Source organism: Arachis ipaensis, chromosome B1, assembly GCF_059453495.1.
Source record: "Arachis ipaensis isolate K30076 ecotype BB chromosome B1, ASM5945349v1, whole genome shotgun sequence".
NCBI classification, from domain to species: domain Eukaryota; kingdom Viridiplantae; phylum Streptophyta; class Magnoliopsida; order Fabales; family Fabaceae; genus Arachis; species Arachis ipaensis.
The window spans coordinates 81,105,516-81,127,936 of record NC_142436.1 but is presented as its reverse complement, the minus strand read 5'-3'; the positions used below and the strand labels follow the sequence as shown (position 1 = coordinate 81,127,936).

The 22,421-nt window shown below is 38.6% G+C and overlaps 1 protein-coding gene across 1 annotated transcript; it reads right to left on the bottom strand.

Annotated features, from left to right (window-relative positions):
* Window positions 1-1,689: 1,689 nt before the first annotated feature.
* LOC107608899 (uncharacterized) lies at window positions 1,690-2,163 on the bottom strand. Its single transcript, XM_016310678.1, has one exon. The coding sequence runs from the start codon at window positions 2,161-2,163 to the stop codon at window positions 1,690-1,692; it is 474 nt and encodes a 157-aa protein (XP_016166164.1).
* Window positions 2,164-22,421: the final 20,258 nt, after the last annotated feature.

The window sequence follows — 22,421 nt, the reverse complement described above, 5'->3', positions numbered from 1 at the left end:
TTGTCTTGCTTCTTTCCTTTTCTTTTTTCTTGCTAAAGGTTGCCTCTCCAATTGGGTTGTGGTGATAAATTCCAACCTTTCCCTGGTGAGGGGTTTTCCAATAGAGACCACGTCAGTTTCTTCAAATTCTTCGAGAGGAACTCTAGCTTCTTCACATAAGCGCAGAATAGTACTGGGATATCTTAGCCAGCTGTCCTGTTTGACCTTTTGAGCTATGTCAATGATGTTCTTGGCTATAATTTCTCCAACATTGATCTCTCCTCCTTTCATTATGTAGTGGATCATTATTGCTCTATTCACTGTCACTTCGGAATTATTTGAAGTAGAGATCAATGATCTCCTCACTATGTCATGCCATCCTTTTGCTTGAGGTATGAGATCACCTCTCCTGAGTTTAAGTGGGTGTCCTTGTGAATCCAACACCCAATCCGTGCCTACTCTGCATAAGTCACTCAACACATCCACATATCTTGGATCATTTTCAACCCTTTCCTCATAGCTAGCTTGTTTGAACCGTTTTGGTTTGACCTTTAACACCCTGTTGATGGCGTTTGGACTAAAGTCAACTGTCACCCCTCTTACATAACTCATTGATGGTTCTTCATCATCAAATTCTCTTATCACATTAGTGTAAAACTCATGGATGAGAAGCATGCTCACTTGTTGAGGTTGGTTACAGAGAAGCTCCCATCCCCTCTTCCTAATTATTTTTTGTATCTCAGAATATTCCTCCTTTCTTAGCTTGAAAGGTAACTCCGGGACAACATCTTTGCTTGACATCCAACTAAAGATGCGCTCATTGTGTTTGGACTTGAATCTCCTTCGATCAAAGTAGCTTTGTCCTTCATCTTCTCTCCTGGCTCTTGATGATGAGGCCATTGAAATTCAATTGCAAGGGTCAAATCTTCCAACACCAAACTTAGATGAATGCTTGTCCTCAAGCATAAAGAAAATGTTTATGAAGGGGTGTAGGTGGATATGGTGACAAGGTAAAGGGGATACAATCTTGAAAGTGATTGTGAAAGGGAATGAAGAAAGGAGTGTTTCGGACAGGCTAGGGGGTTTTGATGAACTGTGGTGATGGGGGGTAGGAGATATAGAAGTGAGGGCAAAGTGAGGTTTGATGATTGTGGTTGGAGTGTTTTAGAGTCATATTTATGGTGGGAGAATGGTTTTGATGGTTCGGTCACAGCATGGGAAGCATGCTTCTTCATACCCAATGCATGTGAAGTTGCCTTTTTTCAATGCACAAATTTCAAGACTCATGTGGCTTTCTTCTCCTTGTGTGTCAGTGACTTTTCTTCAAGATTCTCCATCACTTCTTTCTTTCACTTCCCTGTAACCAAATTCCAAAACATTGAGATTCTTGAAGTGTTTTAAACATGTGCCAAAAGAAAACACGCTCCCCCCTTTTTTTTATATATTATTAAAAATAATTACCCTGTTGTTCTATGGTCTAGCATTTTTGTGTATGTATGGACACCAAACTTGGTTTGTGACTAAGTGTTGAAAAAAAATTTTTGCAATTATTTTGAGGTTGGTCACACCAAACTTAGTTCTTTGCATACACTATGTGCTAGCTTACTCTTTATTATCACTAAAGCATGAAAATAAAAGACTCCTGTGCATGGGTTGCCTCCCATGAAGCGCTTGTTTATCGTCCTTAGCTTGACATTGCAGCTCTTTTGCTCATGTTAGTAAGTGCACATTTTCTTCCTTGCTCCAGGGGCCACCAAGATAAAGTTTCACCCTATGTCCATTAGCTGTGAAGGTCTGTTTTGAAGCTTCATCAAGTAATTCCACATAGCCATGAGGGGATACTTTGGTGATAGTGTATGGACCAGTCCATCTAGATCTGAGCTTTCCAGGGAAAATCTTCAACCTTGAGTTGAATAGCAACACTTTTTGGCCTGGTTCGAATGTTCTTTGGGAGATCCTCTTGTCATGCCACCTTTTTGCTCTTTCTTTGTATATTCTGGCATTTTCATATGCCTCCAATCTGAATTCGTCTAATTCATTGAGTTGTAGTAACCTCTTTTCTCCTGCTGCTTGAGCATCTAAATTCAAAAGTTTGGTGGCCCAAAAGGCCTTGTGTTCAAGCTCCACAGGGAGATGGCATGCCTTCCCATACACCAGCTGGAATGGAGATTTTCCTATGGGCATTTTGAATGCTGTTCTATATGCCCAAAGTGCATCATCCAGCTTCCGAACCCAATCCTTTCTTGTTGCTCCCACAGTTTTCTCCAGGATCCTCTTTAGCTCTCTGTTAGCAATTTCAACTTGCCCATTTGTCTGTGGGTGATAAGGTGTGGCCACTTTGTGAGTAACTCCATATTTATGGAGTAGAGAGTTTAGTTGCTTGTTGCAGAAGTGGCTTCCCCCATCACTTATAAGTCCCTTGGGCACTCCAAATCTTGTGAAGATGTTTCTCTTTAGGAATTGCAACACCACGTTAGTATCACATGTAGTGGTGGCTATTGCTTCTACCCATTTTGAAACATACTCCACTGCCACCAAAATATATTTGAATGTGCAGGATGGAGAAAAGGGTCCCATGAAGTCTATTCCCCACAAATCAAAGAGTTCCACTTCCAAGATAAATTTCTGAGGCATCTCATTTTTCCTTGTCAAACTCCCTATTCTTTGACACTCATTACAATGGCACACAAAGTCTCTAGCATCCTTGAAGATTGAAGGCCAGTAAAAACCGCTTTGAAGTACCTTTGCAGCAGTTCTCTCAGCTCCAAAATGGCCACCATAGCTTGAGTTGTGACAATGCCATAGTATGTCCTTCATCTCAACCTCCGGTACACACCTTCTTATCATTCCATCTGGGCACCTTTTGAATAGAAATGGCTCATCCCAGAAGAAGAACTTAGCCTCATGTAACAACTTCTTGACTTATTGTTTTGTGTATTCTTATGGTATGATCCTTCTTGCCTTGTAATTGGCCATGTCTGCGAACCAAGGAACATGTTGAATTTGCAAGAGGTGCTCATCTGGAAATTATTCATTTATTGATTGCAGATTGTCTTGACATGTATCTTGTGGCACCCTTGATAAATGGTCAGCAACTTGATTTTCACTACCCTTCCTATCCTTTATCTCAATGTCAAACTCTTATAGGAGTAGTACCCATCTGATTAGCCTTGGTTTGGCATCCTGTTTTGACATGAGATACTTAAGAGCAGCATGGTCAGTATACACTAAAACTTTAGATCCAATCAAATATTGTCTAAACTTATCAAAAGCATACACCACAGCTAGCAACTCTTTGATGCCAGGGCATTTTGGCCAGTTTCACTGACCTTTTCTTTACTGTTTTTAAGGTAGTTTCATGCATTTTCTTAGGAAATAAGCTAGTTTTGGGTAGATATTCACTTACATCTTGATTCAAGCAAACATTGTGAATTTTGAATTATTTCATGAGAATTTTGCATGAATTATATGATAAATTGGATGATGCATGATTCCATGATTAAGAGCAAGACTTTGATGCACTTTGTTTGATTGATTTCAGGCCAAAAGAAGAAGAGAAGAAGCCACGTTAGTGGCTACGTTAGTTACACTAACGTGGGCACTAACGTGGAAGGAAGGAAAGCCACAACGTTAGTGAGAAAAGTTAGTGGCATTAACTTTGAAAAAAGGAAATGGAGCCAACGTTAGTGACACTTAACATTATCACTAACGTTGGACCAAGATCATGAGTGGCCACGTTAGAGTCCACGTTAACTTAGTTAACGTGGTCTCTAACGTTTAGAAGAAAAGGGGGAAAGCCAATGTTAGTGACACTCAACATTGTCACTAACGTTGGCCAAAGCACATTAAGCCACGTTAACTCCCACGTTAACCTAGTTAACGTGGAAGCTAACGTGAAGAAACAAGATGGTCAACAACATTAGTGACACCCAACATTGTCACTAACGTTGGAAGCACACAAGCCCCCAATAAGCCACGTTAACTCCCACGTTAACCTAGTTAACGTGGAAGTTAACGTGAGGAAGAGAAGTTGTCAACAACGTTAGTGACACCAAACATTGTCACTAACGTTGCAAACACAAGCCACAAAGAGCCACGTTAACTCCCACGTTAACTTAGTTAACGTGGTAGTTAACGTGGGCAAAAGTCCCACCTGGCAGCCTGACCATGCCTTCTTCAAACACGCATAACTTGAGCCACAAAGCTCCAAATGAGGTGAATCCAGTGGCATTGGAAAGTAGGATTCCAGAGCTTTCCAAGCATATATCGCACTACATGGTTGACACTAAATTTGAGGGAGAAAACCCGCCCCGAAAGTGCAATGATGAACATGGTATCAGCCTGTATTTTGGCCAACTGACCTCTTCACCTTCCAAGAAGTATAACTCGAGTTGTAGAGCTCCAAATGATGCGCTTCCAAAGGCATTGGAAAGTAGACATCCAGGGCTTTCCAACAATATATAATAGTATGGGGGTGGACACTAAGTTTGAGCTTCAGAAACAGGAAAATTGCTAGCGTTATTGGTAATCAACATTTCCAGTAACGTTGGCATATATGCCAGCGTCCATGTCCACTTCAAAGGAGCATAACTTGAGCTACAGAGGTCCAATTGAGGTGATTCTAGTTACGTTAGAAAGCTGACATTCAGAGCTTTCCAACGATATATAATACTCTATAGTGGGCATGAAATTTGAGCACAAACAAGAGGCATCTTTTAAGCCCCAAAAATATCAACTAGGCAGCAAGTGCAACGTTAGCCACAATAACTTTAGCACTAACGCCACACTTGTAGCGTTAGTGTGGCTAACTTTAGCACCTGGACCTCAACTTAACTCACTTCTCTCTCAAGTCCACTTCTAAGCTCAAGCAAGCAGGCCCACAATTGTCAACCAATCAAGGCCACAAGAAGTATCTAGAATAGAAATTTTCATTTAATTGTAATTTGCTTTTAATTTCATTTTGTAATTTAGGAGAGCCTATATAAAGGCCTTAGTCTTTACATTGAAAGTATTCTGATACAGAGGGGGAATTCTGGAATAGGGGATTGAAGAGGGGTCTTCGGACTCCCTCCCCTCACACACTTTTCCTTCTCTTTCTTTTAGTTGTAATTTTCATTTATGAATTTGAAGTTTTATTTTCAGTTTTTATCTTCATCTTTACTTTTCTGCACTTTCTTTCTTTTCTATTTTTGTAGAGCAATGATCAACTAACTCTTTACATTGGGTTAGAGAGCTCTATTGTGATTCAATGGATCAATTGTAGTTCTTATTCTTCTTCTTCTTTCTTTTCTCTTGATTTTACTTGAAAGCTTTCGATCTTCATCCAATTGGATAGTTATCTTGGAAAAAAAACTATTCATACTTGGATCTCTTCTGAACCTTGGAAGAGGAATGAAGAGATCATGCTAGAAATGCTTTCTCATGCTGGACCAAATTGGGTTTGGATGGATATGTGACTATAATCCTCTCAACACTTGATTTGGGAATTGCATGTGGTATAATCAGTAACCATACTTCATCTCTTCTCATGAGCAATTGACCAAGGAATTGGCTATTGATCAAGATTTGAGAGATTGAATTACAAGAAATTGTAATTCAATCACTTAAGATTGCCAAGGAGATCAATGAGTGCATTGATTGAGGAAGAGATGGGAATGAAATTGATCCGGAGGATTGCAATATCTCTTGATCCCAATGTTCATTTTATTTTTAGTTCTTATATTTACTTTTCTTGCCATTTTACTTTTCTGCACTTTATTTCTTTCTTTACTTTTCTGTCAATTTACATTTCCTTGTTACTTATCACTCTATTATGATTCGTCTAACTAGGATAATCAATTAACCATTGATTGCTTAATCCGTTAATCTCTGTGGGATTCGACCTCACTCTATTGTGAGTTTTACTTGACGACAATTCGGTACACTTGCCGAAGGGAGATTTGTTGAGAGACAAGTTTTCCGTGCATCAAGTTTATGGCGCCGTTGCCGGGGATTAATTGTGATTAACAAACTACTGGTTGATTGATTTACTAGATTAGACACTTTTCTTTTGTCTTTGTTTTCTTTTATTTCTTTATTTTCTCTTGCTAACTAACTGTTTGTGATATTGCCTCACTGGAAATTTCCTCATCTGTGACAATGGAGATTCCAATTTCTTTTGGTGATTATTGTTTGAGACAGAGCTTTCTGCAGGAAAGAAAGGAGCATCCATCATATTTTAGTCAATCAAATTTCATGGGAAACTCTCCACCACCACAGAATGATTCACTTTACTATGCTCATGGTGGGTGGGAGTATCAAGAACATGAAATGGGGTGCTTCCCAGGGTCACAAAATGGTCCATATTTTGATGACTTTGATCACTACTCAAGCTGTGCCTGGGAAGATCATAATCAAAGAGATTTCACTCATTGATACCCCATTCATCAAGAGCCATCACCTCTCAATTATACAACCTCACCTCTAAGTTTCACATGCCTAAATCCTTCATCATTTGAGTATGCCTCAGCACAAAAGTCTATCCAAAATCTATACAATTCATTTCACCATCCACAAAACTCAATCCACTACCCACAAGAGTCATACCACTTTCAGAACACACAACCACAAAACAACCAATTCCATTCACAAACCAACCCCGCCCAACCATTACAACCTACCCAACCACCTTTAGATAGACTTGCTAGGATGGAACTCTTCATGGAAGAGCTCAAAAGAAGTAGAGAAGAAGAGAGACTCATTAGGATAGAGCTCCTCCTTGAAGAAATAATAAAGACAAATGAAGAGGAGAAAATAGCAAGAAGGGACCATGAAGAAAAATTGAGACAGAATACACAACTCTATTCTGAAGAACAATTCATTGAAGAGCTGAGAGCACAAAGAGACCACTTCACTCTCTCCAGAAACAGAGGAGTTCATTCAAAGATCAAGAACAAATGAGGAAGTCAATCAAGGGAGCCCACACTCCAATGAAACAGAGAGTTGCATAGAAGGTGAGTTCATTGAACCACCAATTCAAGAAGTTCTTGATGAAGAGGATGCTCCACCCATCATACAATACCCAAATCCTGAAATCAAGGTGGTAAAGGCAATCAACATGAACACTAACAAAAGGATGGTGACCAAGAAAAGAAGGACAATATACATGAAGAAGAAAAGGTCAACCAAAAGCCATCCCACCTCTACCCCAACAAGCAAGTTTACTCAAGCTAACAACAGAAGAAGGCTTGCTGGGGAGAGGCACTCAAAACAAGGGGCATTAACTGGCTCCTCTTTCCTCTTGAGGTCATTCCTCTTAACAAACTAGAAGAAGAGGAAGAAAGTCGTGAACAACATGTCAAGCTAATGACATTAAAAAGAGCGCTTGTTGGGAGGCAACCCAACCGTAGGTAACATTTTCTTGCTTTGCTTAGTTTACTTTCAATAATTTGGCATATGATTGCACTCTAAGTTTGGTGTTGCCATGCAACAATTTGATTTTCAATCTTCACTGGGTACTTGCAACATTCTAAATTGACAGTGGCACACTAAGTTTGGTGTTGCCACTTAACTTTCATGCAAAGTACCATGCCAACACCACTTATTAATGCAATCACATTGTCTCTGTTTTACTTCTTGTGCTTTTGTTGTGATCCATAATCTTGCTTGCTGAAACACATGCATACTCACACTTTATTTTAAGACATTCATGATCCATCATAAACCCTGTCACCACTGTTTTAATTGTTGCTTGAGTATAAGCAATCATTCTATGTCTGGTGTGGGAAGGGGAAGAATAGGAGGAAAAGGGCAACAACAATGAAGATAAAATACAAGGTGGTAAAGTTCCTTTCTCCTCTTACTTATTTCTTGCACTTTAAGTTGCATGATTGTCTTCTATGTTCTTTGTATGTATGTGTGCTTTCTTCTTGTGAATAAGCATGTCAGTTCTGTCTTTTAAACTTTTTATTGATTAAGGCTGTCTTTTCTAGTCTGAATGTCATTACTGCATCCTTACTTTGCTTACTAGTATGCTTGTCCCTTTGAATCAAATGAAAAGAGAATGAGTGTTTTTAAAGACCAGAGTAGAGTTCATACTATGGAGTAAGTTCATGAGTTTATGGTGTGGTCATAAGTTAGCTAAGTTGGTTCAACCAGAAGGTGAGAGGACAACTATCTGTCATGAATACTGTGCTTGAGAAACACCCCATGAGACTAGCTAAATAAGAAGATCCTAATAAGAAAAAGGGAAAGAACAATAAAGGTTAAAAAATAAAAGAAAAAGAGTAAGCAATAAGGCTAGGCACCAATGGTTTTAATCTTGAGGCATGTGTCTGTGGTTCTCCTGTGTGAGGGATCTACTTGGATGAATAATCTCTTAGGGGTGCCTTATCACTTGGTAACTTGGTTAACTAACTCGGGATTATCAGCTGAAAGTCCACTATCAAGAGTAACCCTCACTACAGAGCATTTAGTAATCCAAAGAGGTGCTGGACACCAAGGTCTCAAGAAAAGAAAATAAATAAACCATATGCCTGTGGTGTGTATGTATGGGGGAGAGACTTGAGCAAGTAAGTCCTTAGGGGTGCTTCAACACCTAGCACCTTGAACCAACTGGTTCGGGAGTGTTGGCTAAAAGCTTATTTTAAAGAGTTGCCCCCTTACAGAGCACTTAGCTTGAAGAACACAAATAAGCCCTGAAATGACAACAAAAGGATCAATGAATAAAAGTCTCATGGGATGCAATCACAGTGAGTATTCTAGGACATGATAAAGGTCTGAAAGCCAGGAATGAACCTAAGTTGCTATGCATGAAACCACCATAAAACCAGGGACATGACTTCCACAAGAATGACTCATTTCTCTTGGCATTCCATTCATCATTCTCTTGTTCCAGTACTTGCTTAGGGACAAGCAAGCTTTAAGTTTGGTGTTGTGATGCCAGGACATTTTGGCCAGTTTCACTGACCTTTTCTTTACTGTTTTTAAGGTAGTTTCATGCATTTTCTTAGGAAATAAGCTAGTTTTGGGAAGATATTCACTTACATCTTGATTCAAGAAAACATTGTGAATTTTGAATTATTTCATGAGAATTTTGCATGAATTATATGATAAATTGGATGATGCATGATTCCATGATTAAGAGCAAGACTTTGATGGACTTTGTTTGATTGATTTCAGGCCAAAAGAAGAAGAGAAGAAGCCACGTTAGTGGCTACGTTAGTTACACTAACGTGGGCACTAACGTGGAAGGAAGGAAAGCCACAACGTTAGTGAGAAAAGTTAGTGGCATTAACTTTGAAAAAAGGAAATGGAGCCAACGTTAGTGACACTTAACATTATCACTAACGTTGGACCAAGATCATGAGTGGCCACGTTAGAGTCCACGTTAACTTAGTTAACGTGGTCTCTAACGTTAAGAAGAAAAGGGGGAAAGCCAACGTTAGTGACACTCAACATTGTCACTAACGTTGGCCAAAGCACATTAAGCCACGTTAACTCTCACGTTAACCTAGTTAACGTGGAAGCTAACGTGAAGAAACAAGATGGTCGACAACGTTAGTGACACCCAACATTGTCACTAACGTTGGAAGCACACAAGCCCCCAATAAGCCACGTTAACTCCCACGTTAACCTAGTTATCGTGGAAGTTAACGTGAGGAAGAGAAGTTGTCGACAACGTTAGTGACACCAAACATTGTCACTAACGTTGCCAACACAAGCCACAAAGAGCCACGTTAACTCCCACGTTAACGTGGGCAAAAGTCCCACCTGGCAGCCTGACAATGCCTTCTTCAAACACGCATAACTTGAGCCACAAAGCTCCAAATGAGGTGATTCTAGTGGCATTGGAAAGTAGGATTCCAGAGCTTTCCAAGCATATATGGCACTACATGGTTGACACTAAATTTGAGGGAGAAAACTTGCCCCGAAAGTGCAATGATGAACATGGTATCAGCCTGTATTTTGGCCAACTGACCTCTTCACCTTCCAAGAAGTATAACTCGAGTTTTAGAGCTCCAAATGATGCGCTTCCAAAGGCATTGGAAAGTAGACATCCAGGGATTTCCAAAAATATATAATAGTATGGGGTGGACACTAAGTTTGAGCTTCAGAAACAGGAAAATTGCTAGCGTTATTGGTAATCAACATTTCCAGTAACGTTGGCATATATGCCAGCGACCATGTCCACTTCAAAGGAGCATAACTTGAGCTACAGAGGTCCAATTGATCCAATTGAGGTGATTCTAGTTGCGTTAGAAAGCTAACATTCAGATCTTTCCAACGATATATAATACTCTATAGTGGGCATGAAATTTGAGCACAAACAAGAGGCATCCTTTAAGCCCCAAAAACACCAACTGGGCAGCAAGTGCAACGTTAGCCACAATAACTTTAGCACTAACGCCACACTTGTAGCGTTAGTGTGGCTAACTTTAGCACTAACTTTAGCACCTGGACCTCAACTTAACTCACTTCTCTCTCAAGTCCACTTCCAAGCTCAAGCAAGCAGGCCCACAATTGTCAACCAATCAAGGCCACAAGAAGCATCTAGAATAGGAATTTTCATTTAATTGTAATTTGCTTTTAATTTCATTTTGTAATTTAGGAGAGCCTATATAAAGGCCTTAGTCTTTACATTGAAAGCATTCTGATACAGAGGGGGAATTCTGGAATAGGGGATTGAAGAGGGGTCTTCGGACTCCCTCCCCTCACACACTTTTCCTTCTCTTTCTTTTAGTTGTAATTTTCATTTATGAATTTGAAGTTTTATTTTCAGTTTTTATCTTCATCTTTACTTTTCTGCACTTTCTTTCTTTTCTATTTTTGTAGAGCAATGATCAACTAACTCTTTACATTGGGTTAGAGAGCTCTATTGTGATTCAATGGATCAATTGTAGTTCTTATTCTTCTTCTTCTTTCTTTTCTCTTGATTTTACTTGAAAGCTTTCGATCTTCATCCAATTGGATAGTTATCTTGGAAAAGAAACTATTCATACTTGGATCTCTTCTGAACCTTGGAAGAAGAATGAAGAGATCATGCTAGAAATGCTTTCTCATGCTGGACCAAATTGGGTTTGGATGGATATGTGACTATAATCCTCTCAACACTTGATTTGGGAATTGCATGTGGTATAATCAGTGACCGTACTTCATCTCTTCTCATGAGCAATTGACCAAGGAATTGGCTATTGATCAAGATTTGAGAGATTGAATTACAAGAAATTGTAATTCAATCACTTAAGATTGCCAAGGAGATCAATGAGTGCATTGATTGAGGAAGAGATGGGAATGAACTTGATCCGGAGGATTGCAATATCTCTTGATCCCAATGTTCATTTTATTTTTAGTTCTTATATTTACTTTTCTTGCCATTTTACTTTTCTGCACTTTATTTCTTTCTTTACTTTTCTGTCAATTTACATTTCCTTATTACTTATCACTCTATTATGATTTGTCTAACTAGGATAATCAATTAACCATTGATTGCTTAATCTGTTAATCTCTGTGGGATTCGACCTCACTCTATTGTGAGTTTTACTTGACGACAATTCGGTATACTTGCCGAAGGGAAATTTGTTGCGAGACAAGTTTTCCGCGTATCAAGTTTATGGCGCCGTTGCCGGGGAGTAGTACTGATGACAGGGCATTTTGGCCAGTTTCACTGACCTTTTCTTTACTGTTTTTAAGGTAGTTTCATGCATTTTCTTAGGAAATAAGCTAGTTTTGGGTTGATATTCACTTACATCTTGATTCAAGCAAACATTGTGAATTTTGAATTATTTCATGAGAATTTTGCATGAATTATATGATAAATTGGATGATGCATGATTCCATGATTAAGAGCAAGACTTTGATGCACTTTGTTTGATTGATTTCAGGCCAAAAGAAGAAGAGAAGAAGCCACGTTAGTGGCTACGTTAGTTACACTAACGTGGGCACTAACGTGGAAGGAAGGAAAGCCACAACGTTAGTGAGAAAAGTTAGTGGCATTAACTTTGAAGAAAGGAAATGGAGTCAACGTTTGTGACACTTAACATTATCACTAACGTTGGACCAAGATCATGAGGGGCCACGTTAGAGTCCACGTTAACTTAGTTAACGTGGTCTCTAACGTTAAGAAGAAAAGGGGGAAAGCCAACGTTAGTGACACTCAACATTGTCCCTAACGTTGGCCAAAGCACATTAAGCCACGTTAACTCCCACGTTAACCTAGTTAACGTGGAAGCTAACGTGAAAAAACAAGATGGTCGACAACATTAGTGACACCCAACATTGTCACTAACGTTGGAAGCACACAAGCCCCCAATAAGCCACGTTAACTCCCACGTTATCCTAGTTAACGTGGCAGTTAACGTGAGGAAGAGAAGTTGTCGACAACGTTAGTGACACCAAACATTGTCACTAACATTGCCAACACAAGCCACAAAGAGCCACGTTAACTCCCACGTTAACTTAGTTAACGTGGTAGATAACGTGGGCAAAAGTCCCACCTGGCAGCCTGACCATGCCTTCTTCAAACACGCATAACTTGAGCCACAAAGCTCCAAATGAGGTGATTCCAGTGGCATTGGAAAGTCGGATTCCAGAGCTTTCCAAGCATATATGGCACTACATGGTTGACACTAAATTTGAGGGAGAAAACCTGCCCCAAAAGTGCAATGATGAACATGGTATCAGCCTGTATTTTGGCCAACTGACCTCTTCACCTTCCAAGAAGTATAACTCGAGTTGTAGAGCTCCAAATGATGCGCTTCCAAAGGCATTGGAAAGTAGACATCCAGGGCTTTCCAACAATATATAATAGTATGGGGTGGATACTAAGTTTGAGCTTCAGAAACAGGAAATTCGCTAGCGTTATTGGTAATCAACATTTCCAGTAACGTTGGCATATATGCCAGCAACCATGTCCACTTCAAAGAAGCATAACTTGAGCTACAGAGGTCCAATTGAGGTGATTCTAGTTACATTAGAAAGCTGACATTCAGAGCTTTTCAATGATATATAATACTCTATAGTGGGCATGAAATTTGAGCACAAACAAGAGGCATCTTTTAAGCCCCAAAAACACCAACTGGGCAGCAAGTGCAACGTTAGCCACAATAACTTTAGCACTAACGCCACACTTGTAGCGTTAGTGTGGCTAACTTTAGCACTAACTTTAGCACCTGGACCTCAACTTAACTCACTTCTCTCTCAAGTCCACTTCCAAGCTCAAGCAAGCAGGCCCACAATTGTCAACCAATCAAGGCCACAAGAAGCATCTAGAATAGGGATTTTCATTTAATTGTAATTTGCTTTTAATTTCATTTTGTAATTTAGGAGAGCCTATATAAAGGCCTTAGTCTTTACATTGAAAGCATTCTGATACAGAGGGGGAATTCTGGAATAGGGGATTGAAGAGGGGTCTTCGGACTCCCTCCCCTCACACACTTTTCCTTCTCTTTCTTTTAGTTGTAATTTTCATTTATGAATTTGAAGTTTTATTTTCAGTTTTTATCTTCATCTTTACTTTTCTGCACTTTCTTTCTTTTCTATTTTTGTAGAGCAATGATCAACTAACTCTTTACATTGGGTTAGAGAGCTCTATTGTGATTCAATGGATCAATTGTAGTTCTTATTCTTCTTCTTCTTTCTTTTCTCTTGATTTTACTTGAAAGCTTTCGATCTTCATCCAATTGGATAATTATCTTGGAAAAGAAACTATTCATACTTAGATCTCTTCTGAACCTTGGAAGAGGAATGAAGAGTTCATGCTAGAAATGCTTTCTCATGCTGGAACAAATTGGGTTTGGATGGATATGTGACTATAATCCTCTCAACACTTGATTTGGGAATTGCATGTGGTATAATCAGTGACCATACTTCATCTCTTCTCATGAGCAATTGACCAAGGAATTGGCTATTGATCAAGATTTGAGAGATTGAATTACAAGAAATTGTAATTCAATCACTTAAGATTGCCAAGGAGATCAATGAGTGCATTGATTGAGGAAGAGATGGGAATGAACTTGATCCGGAGGATTGCAATATCTCTTGATCCCAATGTTCATTTTATTTTTAGTTCTTATATTTACTTTTCTTGCCATTTTACTTTTCTGCACTTTATTTCTTTCTTTACTTTTCTGTCAATTTACATTTCCTTGTTACTTATCACTCTATTATGATTCGTCTAACTAGGATAATCAATTAACCATTGATTGCTTAATCCGTTAATCTCTGTGGGATTCGACCTCACTCTATTGTGAGTTTTACTTGACGACAATTCGGTACACTTGCCGAAGGGAGATTTATTGAGAGACAAGTTTTCCGTGCATCACTCTTTCTCTGTTGTAGTGTAATTTCTTTGAGTTTCATTCAACACTTTACTTGCATAGTAGATAACATGAAGCTTCTTTTCCTTCCTCTACCCCAACACAGCACCAATTGCAAGGTCACTTGCATCACACATGAGTTCAAAAGGCAATCCCCAACTTGGGGGTGTGATGATTGGTGCTGTGGTTAGCTTAGCTTTTAGAGTTTCAAAAGCATGTTTACATTCATCATCAAAGAGGAAAGGATTGTTTACCACTAGCAGATTACTTAGTGGCTTTGCTATTTTGGAAAAATCTTTGATGAATCTTCTATAGAATCCAGCATGCCCTAAGAAGCTTCTAACAGCTTTCACACTAGTTGGTAAAGGAAGTTTTTCTATAATTTCTACTTTTGCCTTATCAACCTCTATACCCTCTCTTGAAATTTTGTGACCAAGAACAATGCCTTCGGGTACCATGAAATGGCATTTTTCCCAGTTTAAAACCAAATTGGTTTCTTGGCACCTTTTCAAGACTAAGGTAAGATGGTGCAAGCAAGTATTGAAAGAATCACCAAAGACAGAGAAATCATCCATAAAGACTTCAATAAAATTTTCTACCATGTCCGAGAAGATTGATAGCATGCATCTCTGAAAGGTAGCTGGGGCATTACACAATTCGAATGGCATTCTCCTGTAAGCAAAGACTCCAAAAGGGCAGGTAAAGGAGGTCTTCTCTTGATCCATGGGGTCAACTACGATTTGGTTATACCCAGAATATCCATCAAGGAAACAGTAATAGGCATAGCCAGCCAGCCTTTCTAGCATCTGATCAATGAAAGGCAGGGGGAAATGGTCCTTTCGTGTGGCATCATTCAGCCTCCTATAGTCGATGCACATCCTCCATCCAGTCACTGTTCTTGTTGGAATAAGCTCATTCTTCTCATTGACAATGACAGTCATCCCACCTTTCTTGGGTACTACTTGAACTGGGCTGACCCATGGACTGTCAGAGATGGGGTAAATGATTCCAGCTTTACATAGTTTCAGCACTTCTTTTTGAACCACCTCTTTCATTGTGGGATTCAATCTTCTCTGAGGTTGTACTACTGGTTTAGAATTTTCCTCAAAGAGTATTTTGTGCATGCATATGGCAGGGCTTATGCCTTTCAAATCATCAATGGTCCACCCCAGCGCCTCTTTATGAGCTCTCAAAACTACAAGTAGCTTTTCCTCTTCCTCAGCACTCAATGTAGAATTGATGATCACTGGGAAACTGTCCTTTTCACCAAGAAATGCATATTTAAGATGAAGGGGTAGTAGTTTCAACTCTTGTTGTGGTGTCTCTTCTTTCTTAGCTTCACTTGGTTCCTCTGGTGTTTCCAACTTGTTCTCTTCTTGTCCTTGGATGTCCTGGACTTCCTCCTGTTTCACTTGATGGTTTATTTCAAGTATTTCTTCAACTAAAGAATCCACCACATCAATCCTCATGCAACTTTCTTTCTCAACGGGGTGTTGCATTGCCTTGAAGACATTTATGGTCATTTGTTCATCATGTACCCTGAAGATCATCTCTCCTTTTTCCACATCAATGATTGTTCTAGCTGTAGCCAAGAAGGGTCTACCAAGGATAACTGAGTTACTCCCCTCTTCGTCCATATCTAGGACCACAAAATCAGCTGGGAATATGAAGTTTCCCACTTTTACTAAGAGATTCTCAAATACACCATTTGGTATTTTGATGGATCTGTCAGCAAGTTGTAGTGACATTCTTGTGGGTTTCAATTCTTCTATCATCATTTTCTTCATCATAGTAAGGGACATTAAGTTAATGCTTGCTCCCAGGTTATAGAGTGATTTGTCAATGGCTATACTCCCAATTGTGCATGGTATGAGGAAGCTGCCTGGATCCTTGAGTTTTGGTGGCAGTCCTCTTTGAATAATGGCACTACACTCTTGAGTAAGAATCACTGTTTCTTTCTCTTGCCAACTTCTCTTCTTGGTGATTAATTCTTTAAGAAATTTTGCATATAGTGGCATTTGTTCCAAGGCTTCCGCCAATGGGATGTTGATTTCGAGTTTCTTAAAGATTTCCAAGAACCTTGGGAATTGTTGATCTTTCGTTCCTTTGTGTATCCTGGTTGGATATGGAAGCTTGGGTACATAGGCTTTCACTCCTTCATTTTTGTTCTCCTGTTGAGGCTTCACATTCTCCTTGTTATTGGGATGGTTATCTGGAGTGGGTGTTTTGCTTTGTGGTCTTTCATCTTCTTTGCCTTCTTGAGGTGTTACTATCTTGTCTTCATCTTGCTTGCTTGATGTGCCTTGCTCTTTGAGTTTTATTGCTTCCTTGTTAGGACTTTCTCCAATTACTTTGCCACTTCTTAACTGAAGAGCTTTGCATTCTTCTCTTGGGTTGGGCACTGTGTCGCTTGGGAGGATATTGGTTGGCCGTTCAGCTTGTTTAGCCAATTGTCCCACTTGCCGTTCAAGGCTCTTCATGGTAGCTTCATTTCTCTCTTGCACTTTGATTAAGCTTTGAGTGGACTGAGCAATTGTTTGTAGGGCTGTCTCAAGACTTGAAAGTCTACTTTCATGATGGTCAATTGGTGATATGATGGGGGTGGAATGTGGTTGCTGGAAGTTGTTTGTAGGGGTAGTGTAGTAGTTTTGGGGGTTAGATGTTAGTGCGGCAATGTTGTAGAACCTATGCACAATTACTCAAGAGGGGGGTGAATTGAGTATTGCAACAACAATGAATCTTTTTGCGAAAGTTAAAGACAATATACAAAAGTGTTATTGTACTAGTATTTTTCCAAGAGCTTAACTCAATTGCTAAGCATTTATAAGGAGCTTTTACTTTCCAATAGACACCAACTCAAATAAATTGATCAAGCTTTTCACCAATCGGACTTAAGCTATTCCTTAAGTACTTACGAAGCTACTTTTCGATCACAATTTATTTGCTCAAAGGTAAAAGACAATAATATTGAAGAGATGAGTTTGGAGAGATGCAAACGCTATTTAGAGTGGTTCGGCACAATCCTTGTCCTACGTCCACTTTCTTTCTCAATCGCTATTGAGAAGTTCCACTATTGCCAAGCTTCAAGGTGCTCGCGCAAAACCTTTTACAATCCGAGTCCTTAGTTTCTAACACCTCACGGTATATGATCACCACTCGTATACTAACCCACTCCACTTAGAGATACCTTCTCTAAGATTTGCCTTGAGTACTTAGTATACTTCTTTGGTATCCTCACCGACTATAGTGTTTATAACTCTTGACTCAACCTTGGAGATCACACTCCAATTTACAAAGTGTACAAGAAAACAATTCTCAAAGAATTGTTGAGACGAAATGAGTACTCTCTAGAAGAGTGTATGATTACAAGTTTAGCACTATTGAACCAATTGATATTGCTCTCTCAAATTGTGTATTATAACACCTTAAAAGAAATGTGTAGAATGAAAGAATATGAACAAGATAGTTTGCAAATACTCAAGTATTTGAAATAAGGCTTCAATCCATCTATTTATAGACTCCCCAAACCTTAGAAACGTTGGGGAGTTAATGGGATGGAGCCTTTTTGTCAAAACTAGCCGTTTTTTATGTTTTTGAATCATTTGCATCGATGCATAACACTTTGCATCGATGCAAATGTGTCTTTGAAGCTGAAATTTGAATTTTCAGCTAGGTTGCATCGATGCAAACATCTTTGCATCGATGCAACAAGTCGTCGCATGCTTTGCATCGATGCAAGATGAGTGTGCATCGATGCAAACCTTAAAGAATGGCTTAAAATCACTTCAAAATACTTAGGATTGATCTCAAACTTGTTGGAGTCAATTCCTATGCTTTTGTACCTTTGAAAACAAGTTTTTAAACCATTTGGCTAGCATCGAATTGCAAGATGTGCATCAAAACATTTTGTGAGTGTGTGTTGAGAGATTTAGCAATTGGTTCTTAACAAGAAGTTACCTAAGTCCTAAGACACTATACTTGTCTTCAAATGTTGTGGACTTGAGTTTCTTGTTGTTGTTGTGTTGCTTTCAACTCTTCATTCCTCAACGTTGAATGTTGGTTGATCTTTCAACATGCTTGTTCATTCAAGTTGTTTGTTGGTTTGTCTTTCATGTCGTTTGTTGGTTTGTCATTCATCAAAACCTACGAATACAAACTTCGCATACAAGCAACATGATTTACAATTTCCCCCTTTTTGATAATGACAAACCAATTTTGAGGATATGCATTTATAAATGATTTTGAAAGCAACAATAATGCACTTTGTTTTATAGAAAGCTTTGGAGAAGACTTCACAAAAAAAAATTTTGTAGGAGTTCCCCCTAAATATGTGCATTTGTTCCCTTAAAGGGCGTTTATCAAAGAAAACGATTTAGATATCAAAAGTTTTTGCTTAGCGGAAGTCTTTTTGAAATCATTGTTTCGCAAACTTATTTCTTCTTTTCAAATCCTCAAACTTCTTCTTTTTCAAAAGTTCAAAACTTCAAATATCCTCAAACTTTTCTTCCCCCTTTTGACATTATCAAAAAGAAAGGAGTTTGAAATGTGTCATAGAAGCATGCATAAAACAATGAATTTTTTTAAGTTCAATATCTTTATTAATCTCAAGGATGAGATATTCCCCCTTTCAAAAAGAATTTGATTTCCTCTTTTTATATATAACAAGCATGCATAATTCCCCCTAAAGAAGTGAAATATATCAAGGCATGCACATTAACTTAAAATAGGGGTACCAAGCCTATTTTGAGTTATTCACCAAATAAGCATACAAGCATTAATCATTAAACAAAATTATGAAGGAAATATCAAAGTATTTAAACCGTAATAGAAATCCTTAGCTTACTAGGAGTTAGTTTAACAATTCATATAATCAAATAAACATAAAGCAATAAAAAGTGACTTGATGAAGAGGAGACAATCAATCTTGGTCTTCATCATCATCATTATCCTCTTCATACGGTAGGTGGATGCCGAAATGCTCATATAAGTCATCAATACGACGATCCAAGCGACCCGTGCGATGATCTACACGAGACACACGACGATTAAGTGCTTCAAGTTGCCTACCATGCTCTACTTCAATCCTTTGGATGTTTTGGTTGATGGATTGTAATTCTCTCATTACATCAACAAAGGAGGGTGGTTCTTGAGCTTGAGGTGCTTGTGGAGGAGCTTGCTCTTGAGGACCTTGTTCATCAACATTTCTTCTTCCCATTTTGTTGAGAATATGAGTGTTGATACAAGATTGAGGTGGTACTTCCTTGGCAATCTCATTTGATATATCAATACCAACATAATCAAAGACTTTAGACCATAGGCAAAGGAATCCTAATCCACCATTCCTATCCTTCATCTTGAGCCTAATCATATGTTGTACTATAAAGTATGGCCAATTAATCTTAATCCCATTCATCATAGCCCACATGACAATCAAATCTTCATCATTTACATTCGCATGCCCGGATATTCTAGGTTGCAATACATAGGTGACTAGATATAACAAAGTTCTATGTTCCGCACTCATTGAATTGCAACTAATTTTGGAGTGAGCTCCTTGTACAAGGTTGAACAAATGCATGGCATTGTCCTTTGAATAACCCCATTCATCAATTGGGGTTTTACCACCTTGAAACAAGTCACCTTGATTTGGCAACTCCCAAATGGTGGCTAACTCATCACCATCTAGCCTATAATCCTTTTTTCCTATCTTGAAGAATAATGTGAAATTTGATTCATCTTCCTCATTAATCTCAAGCATGAGTGTACTATAGGCTATGGCAACTAAATCCGGATAATATTTACTCTTAATTTGAATAAAATCCATGAGGCCTTGATGAACTAGAATAGCCTTAAGAGTATCAAACTTATGAATGACAAGAAGGGTTGGATCCAAATACCTCGGAGGAATTTCCTTTCTTCCGGTGAGCCTTGCCTCATAGAATTGAAGATCTTCATTAGAAGCAAAGTACCTTGCCAAAGGATGATCATTTGGAGGTGGAACCACACTTGAAGAGCCTTTTGACTTCTTGATGGTTCTCTTGATTCTAGGCATTGTGGATGATTTTGTTTTATGGGTTTTGTAGAGGAGAATGTGGGGACTTCAAATATGTAATTTGTTTGTAGTGGGTATCTAAGTTTTGTGAGTTGTATGAAGCTATATGTGAGCTTGTTTTGGAGGTTATGGAGGTTTGAATGTGGGGATATGAGTTGTGAGGTTGAAGATGATGAAAAAGTGGGGTTTTGTTGCTCAAAAATGCCAAATTCACGTGTTTTTGTGCAATTTGGTCGTGTTTGCATCGATGCAAAGCTTGGTTGCATCGATGCAACATGCATCATTTTGCCCAAAATCACCAAATTTTCATCCTTTGGTGGTTCTTTCTTCAATCCTTTGAGTTCCATCATGTATATACTCACTTAAACTATTATAAACTTCAATTTGTTGATCCTCCATTGTTTATAATCTTCAAATTCTTCAATCTACCTCAAGATTAATCACTCATTCATCAACTCATAAACCTACAAAACAATGGCTAATTGGATATCTCCAATGCTTAAGTTAGTAAGAGATACAAAAATAGCAATATAAATACAATGAATTCAAACAAATCATATTAGATTAGAATCCAAGATACCAAGTTCATTTCGGATGTTAAAAAAACTTTCTTTACATAAAGGTTTAGTGAAGATGTCCGCTAGTTGTTTACTAGTTTCGACAAATTCAATAACCACATCACCCTTTTCAACATGGTCTCTTATGAAGTGATGTCTAATCTCAATATGCTTGGTTCTTGAATGTTGAACCGGATTCTTGGTTAAATTTATTGCACTAGTATTATCACATTTGATAGGAATGTGATCAAGCATGAGTCCATAGTCCACAAGTTGTTGTTTCATCCATAAAATTTGGGCGCAACAACTATCGGCGGCTACATACTCGGCTTCGGCGGTAGACAAGGCTACACTTACTTGTTTCTTACTATGCCATGAAACAAGAGAGTTTCCTAGCAAGTGACAAGTGCCGCTAGTGCTTTTCCTATCCAATTTGCAACCGGCAAAATCGGAATCGGAATAACCAATCAAATCACAAGTGGATCCTTTCGGATACCACAATCCAACATTTAATGTTCCTATGAGATACTTCATAATCCTTTTTACCGCACTTAAGTGAGATTCCTTAGGATTAGCTTGGTATCTCGCACACATGCATACACTAAACATGATATCTGGCCTACTTGCCGTTAGATAAAGTAATGATCCTATCATGCCTCTATACTTCTTTACATCTATGTTTTTACCTTGTTCATCTTTGTCAAGGTAGCAAGTAGTGCTCATTGGTGTGTCCATTGCCTTAGCATTGTCCATTCCAAATCTTTTGAGCAATTCCTTGCAATATTTGGTTTGGCTAACGAAAGTTCCTTCTTTTCCTTGTTTGATTTGAAGACCAAGGAAGAAGTTGAGTTCGCCCATCATGGACATTTCAAATTCACTTTGCATGAGGTTTGAGAAAAACTTGCAAAGTGATTCGTTAGTTGAACCAAATATTATGTCATCGACGTAAACTTGTACCTAAAGGATATTTTTGTTTTCAATCATGATAAATAAAGTTGTATCAACCTTCCCTCTTCTAAAACCCTTTTCTATTAAAAACTTGCTCAAACGTTCATACCAAGCTCTTGGAGCTTGTTTAAGACCATAAAGAGCTTTCTTGAGTTTAAAAACATGATTAGGATTTTCATAATCCTCAAAACCGGGAGGTTGTTCAACATATACTTCTTCTTGAATGAAACCATTAAGAAAGGCACTCTTAACATCCATTTGATAAAGTTTGAAGTTATAAGAGGATGCAAAAGCAAGTAACATCCTAATAGCTTCTAATCTAGCTACGGGAGCATAAGTTTCGTCATAATCAATGCCTTCCTCTTGATTATAACCTTTAGCTACCAATCTAGCTTTGTTTCTAACAATTGTACCATTTTCATCGAGTTTATTTCTAAAAACCCATTTTGTTCCTACAATTGTTTGATTACTTGGTTTAGGCACCAATTCCCAAACGTCATTTCGTTTGAATTGGTTAAGCTCCTCTTGCATTGCCATAGCCCAATGTTCATCATCAATTGCGGACTCAATGGTAGATGGTTCAATTTGAGA

What these genes read in the sequence shown, in the direction of transcription:
- LOC107608899 (XM_016310678.1), bottom strand. Translation starts at nt 2,163, where the DNA reads ATGCCCATAGGAAAATCTCCATTCCAGCTGGTGTATGGGAAGGCATGC.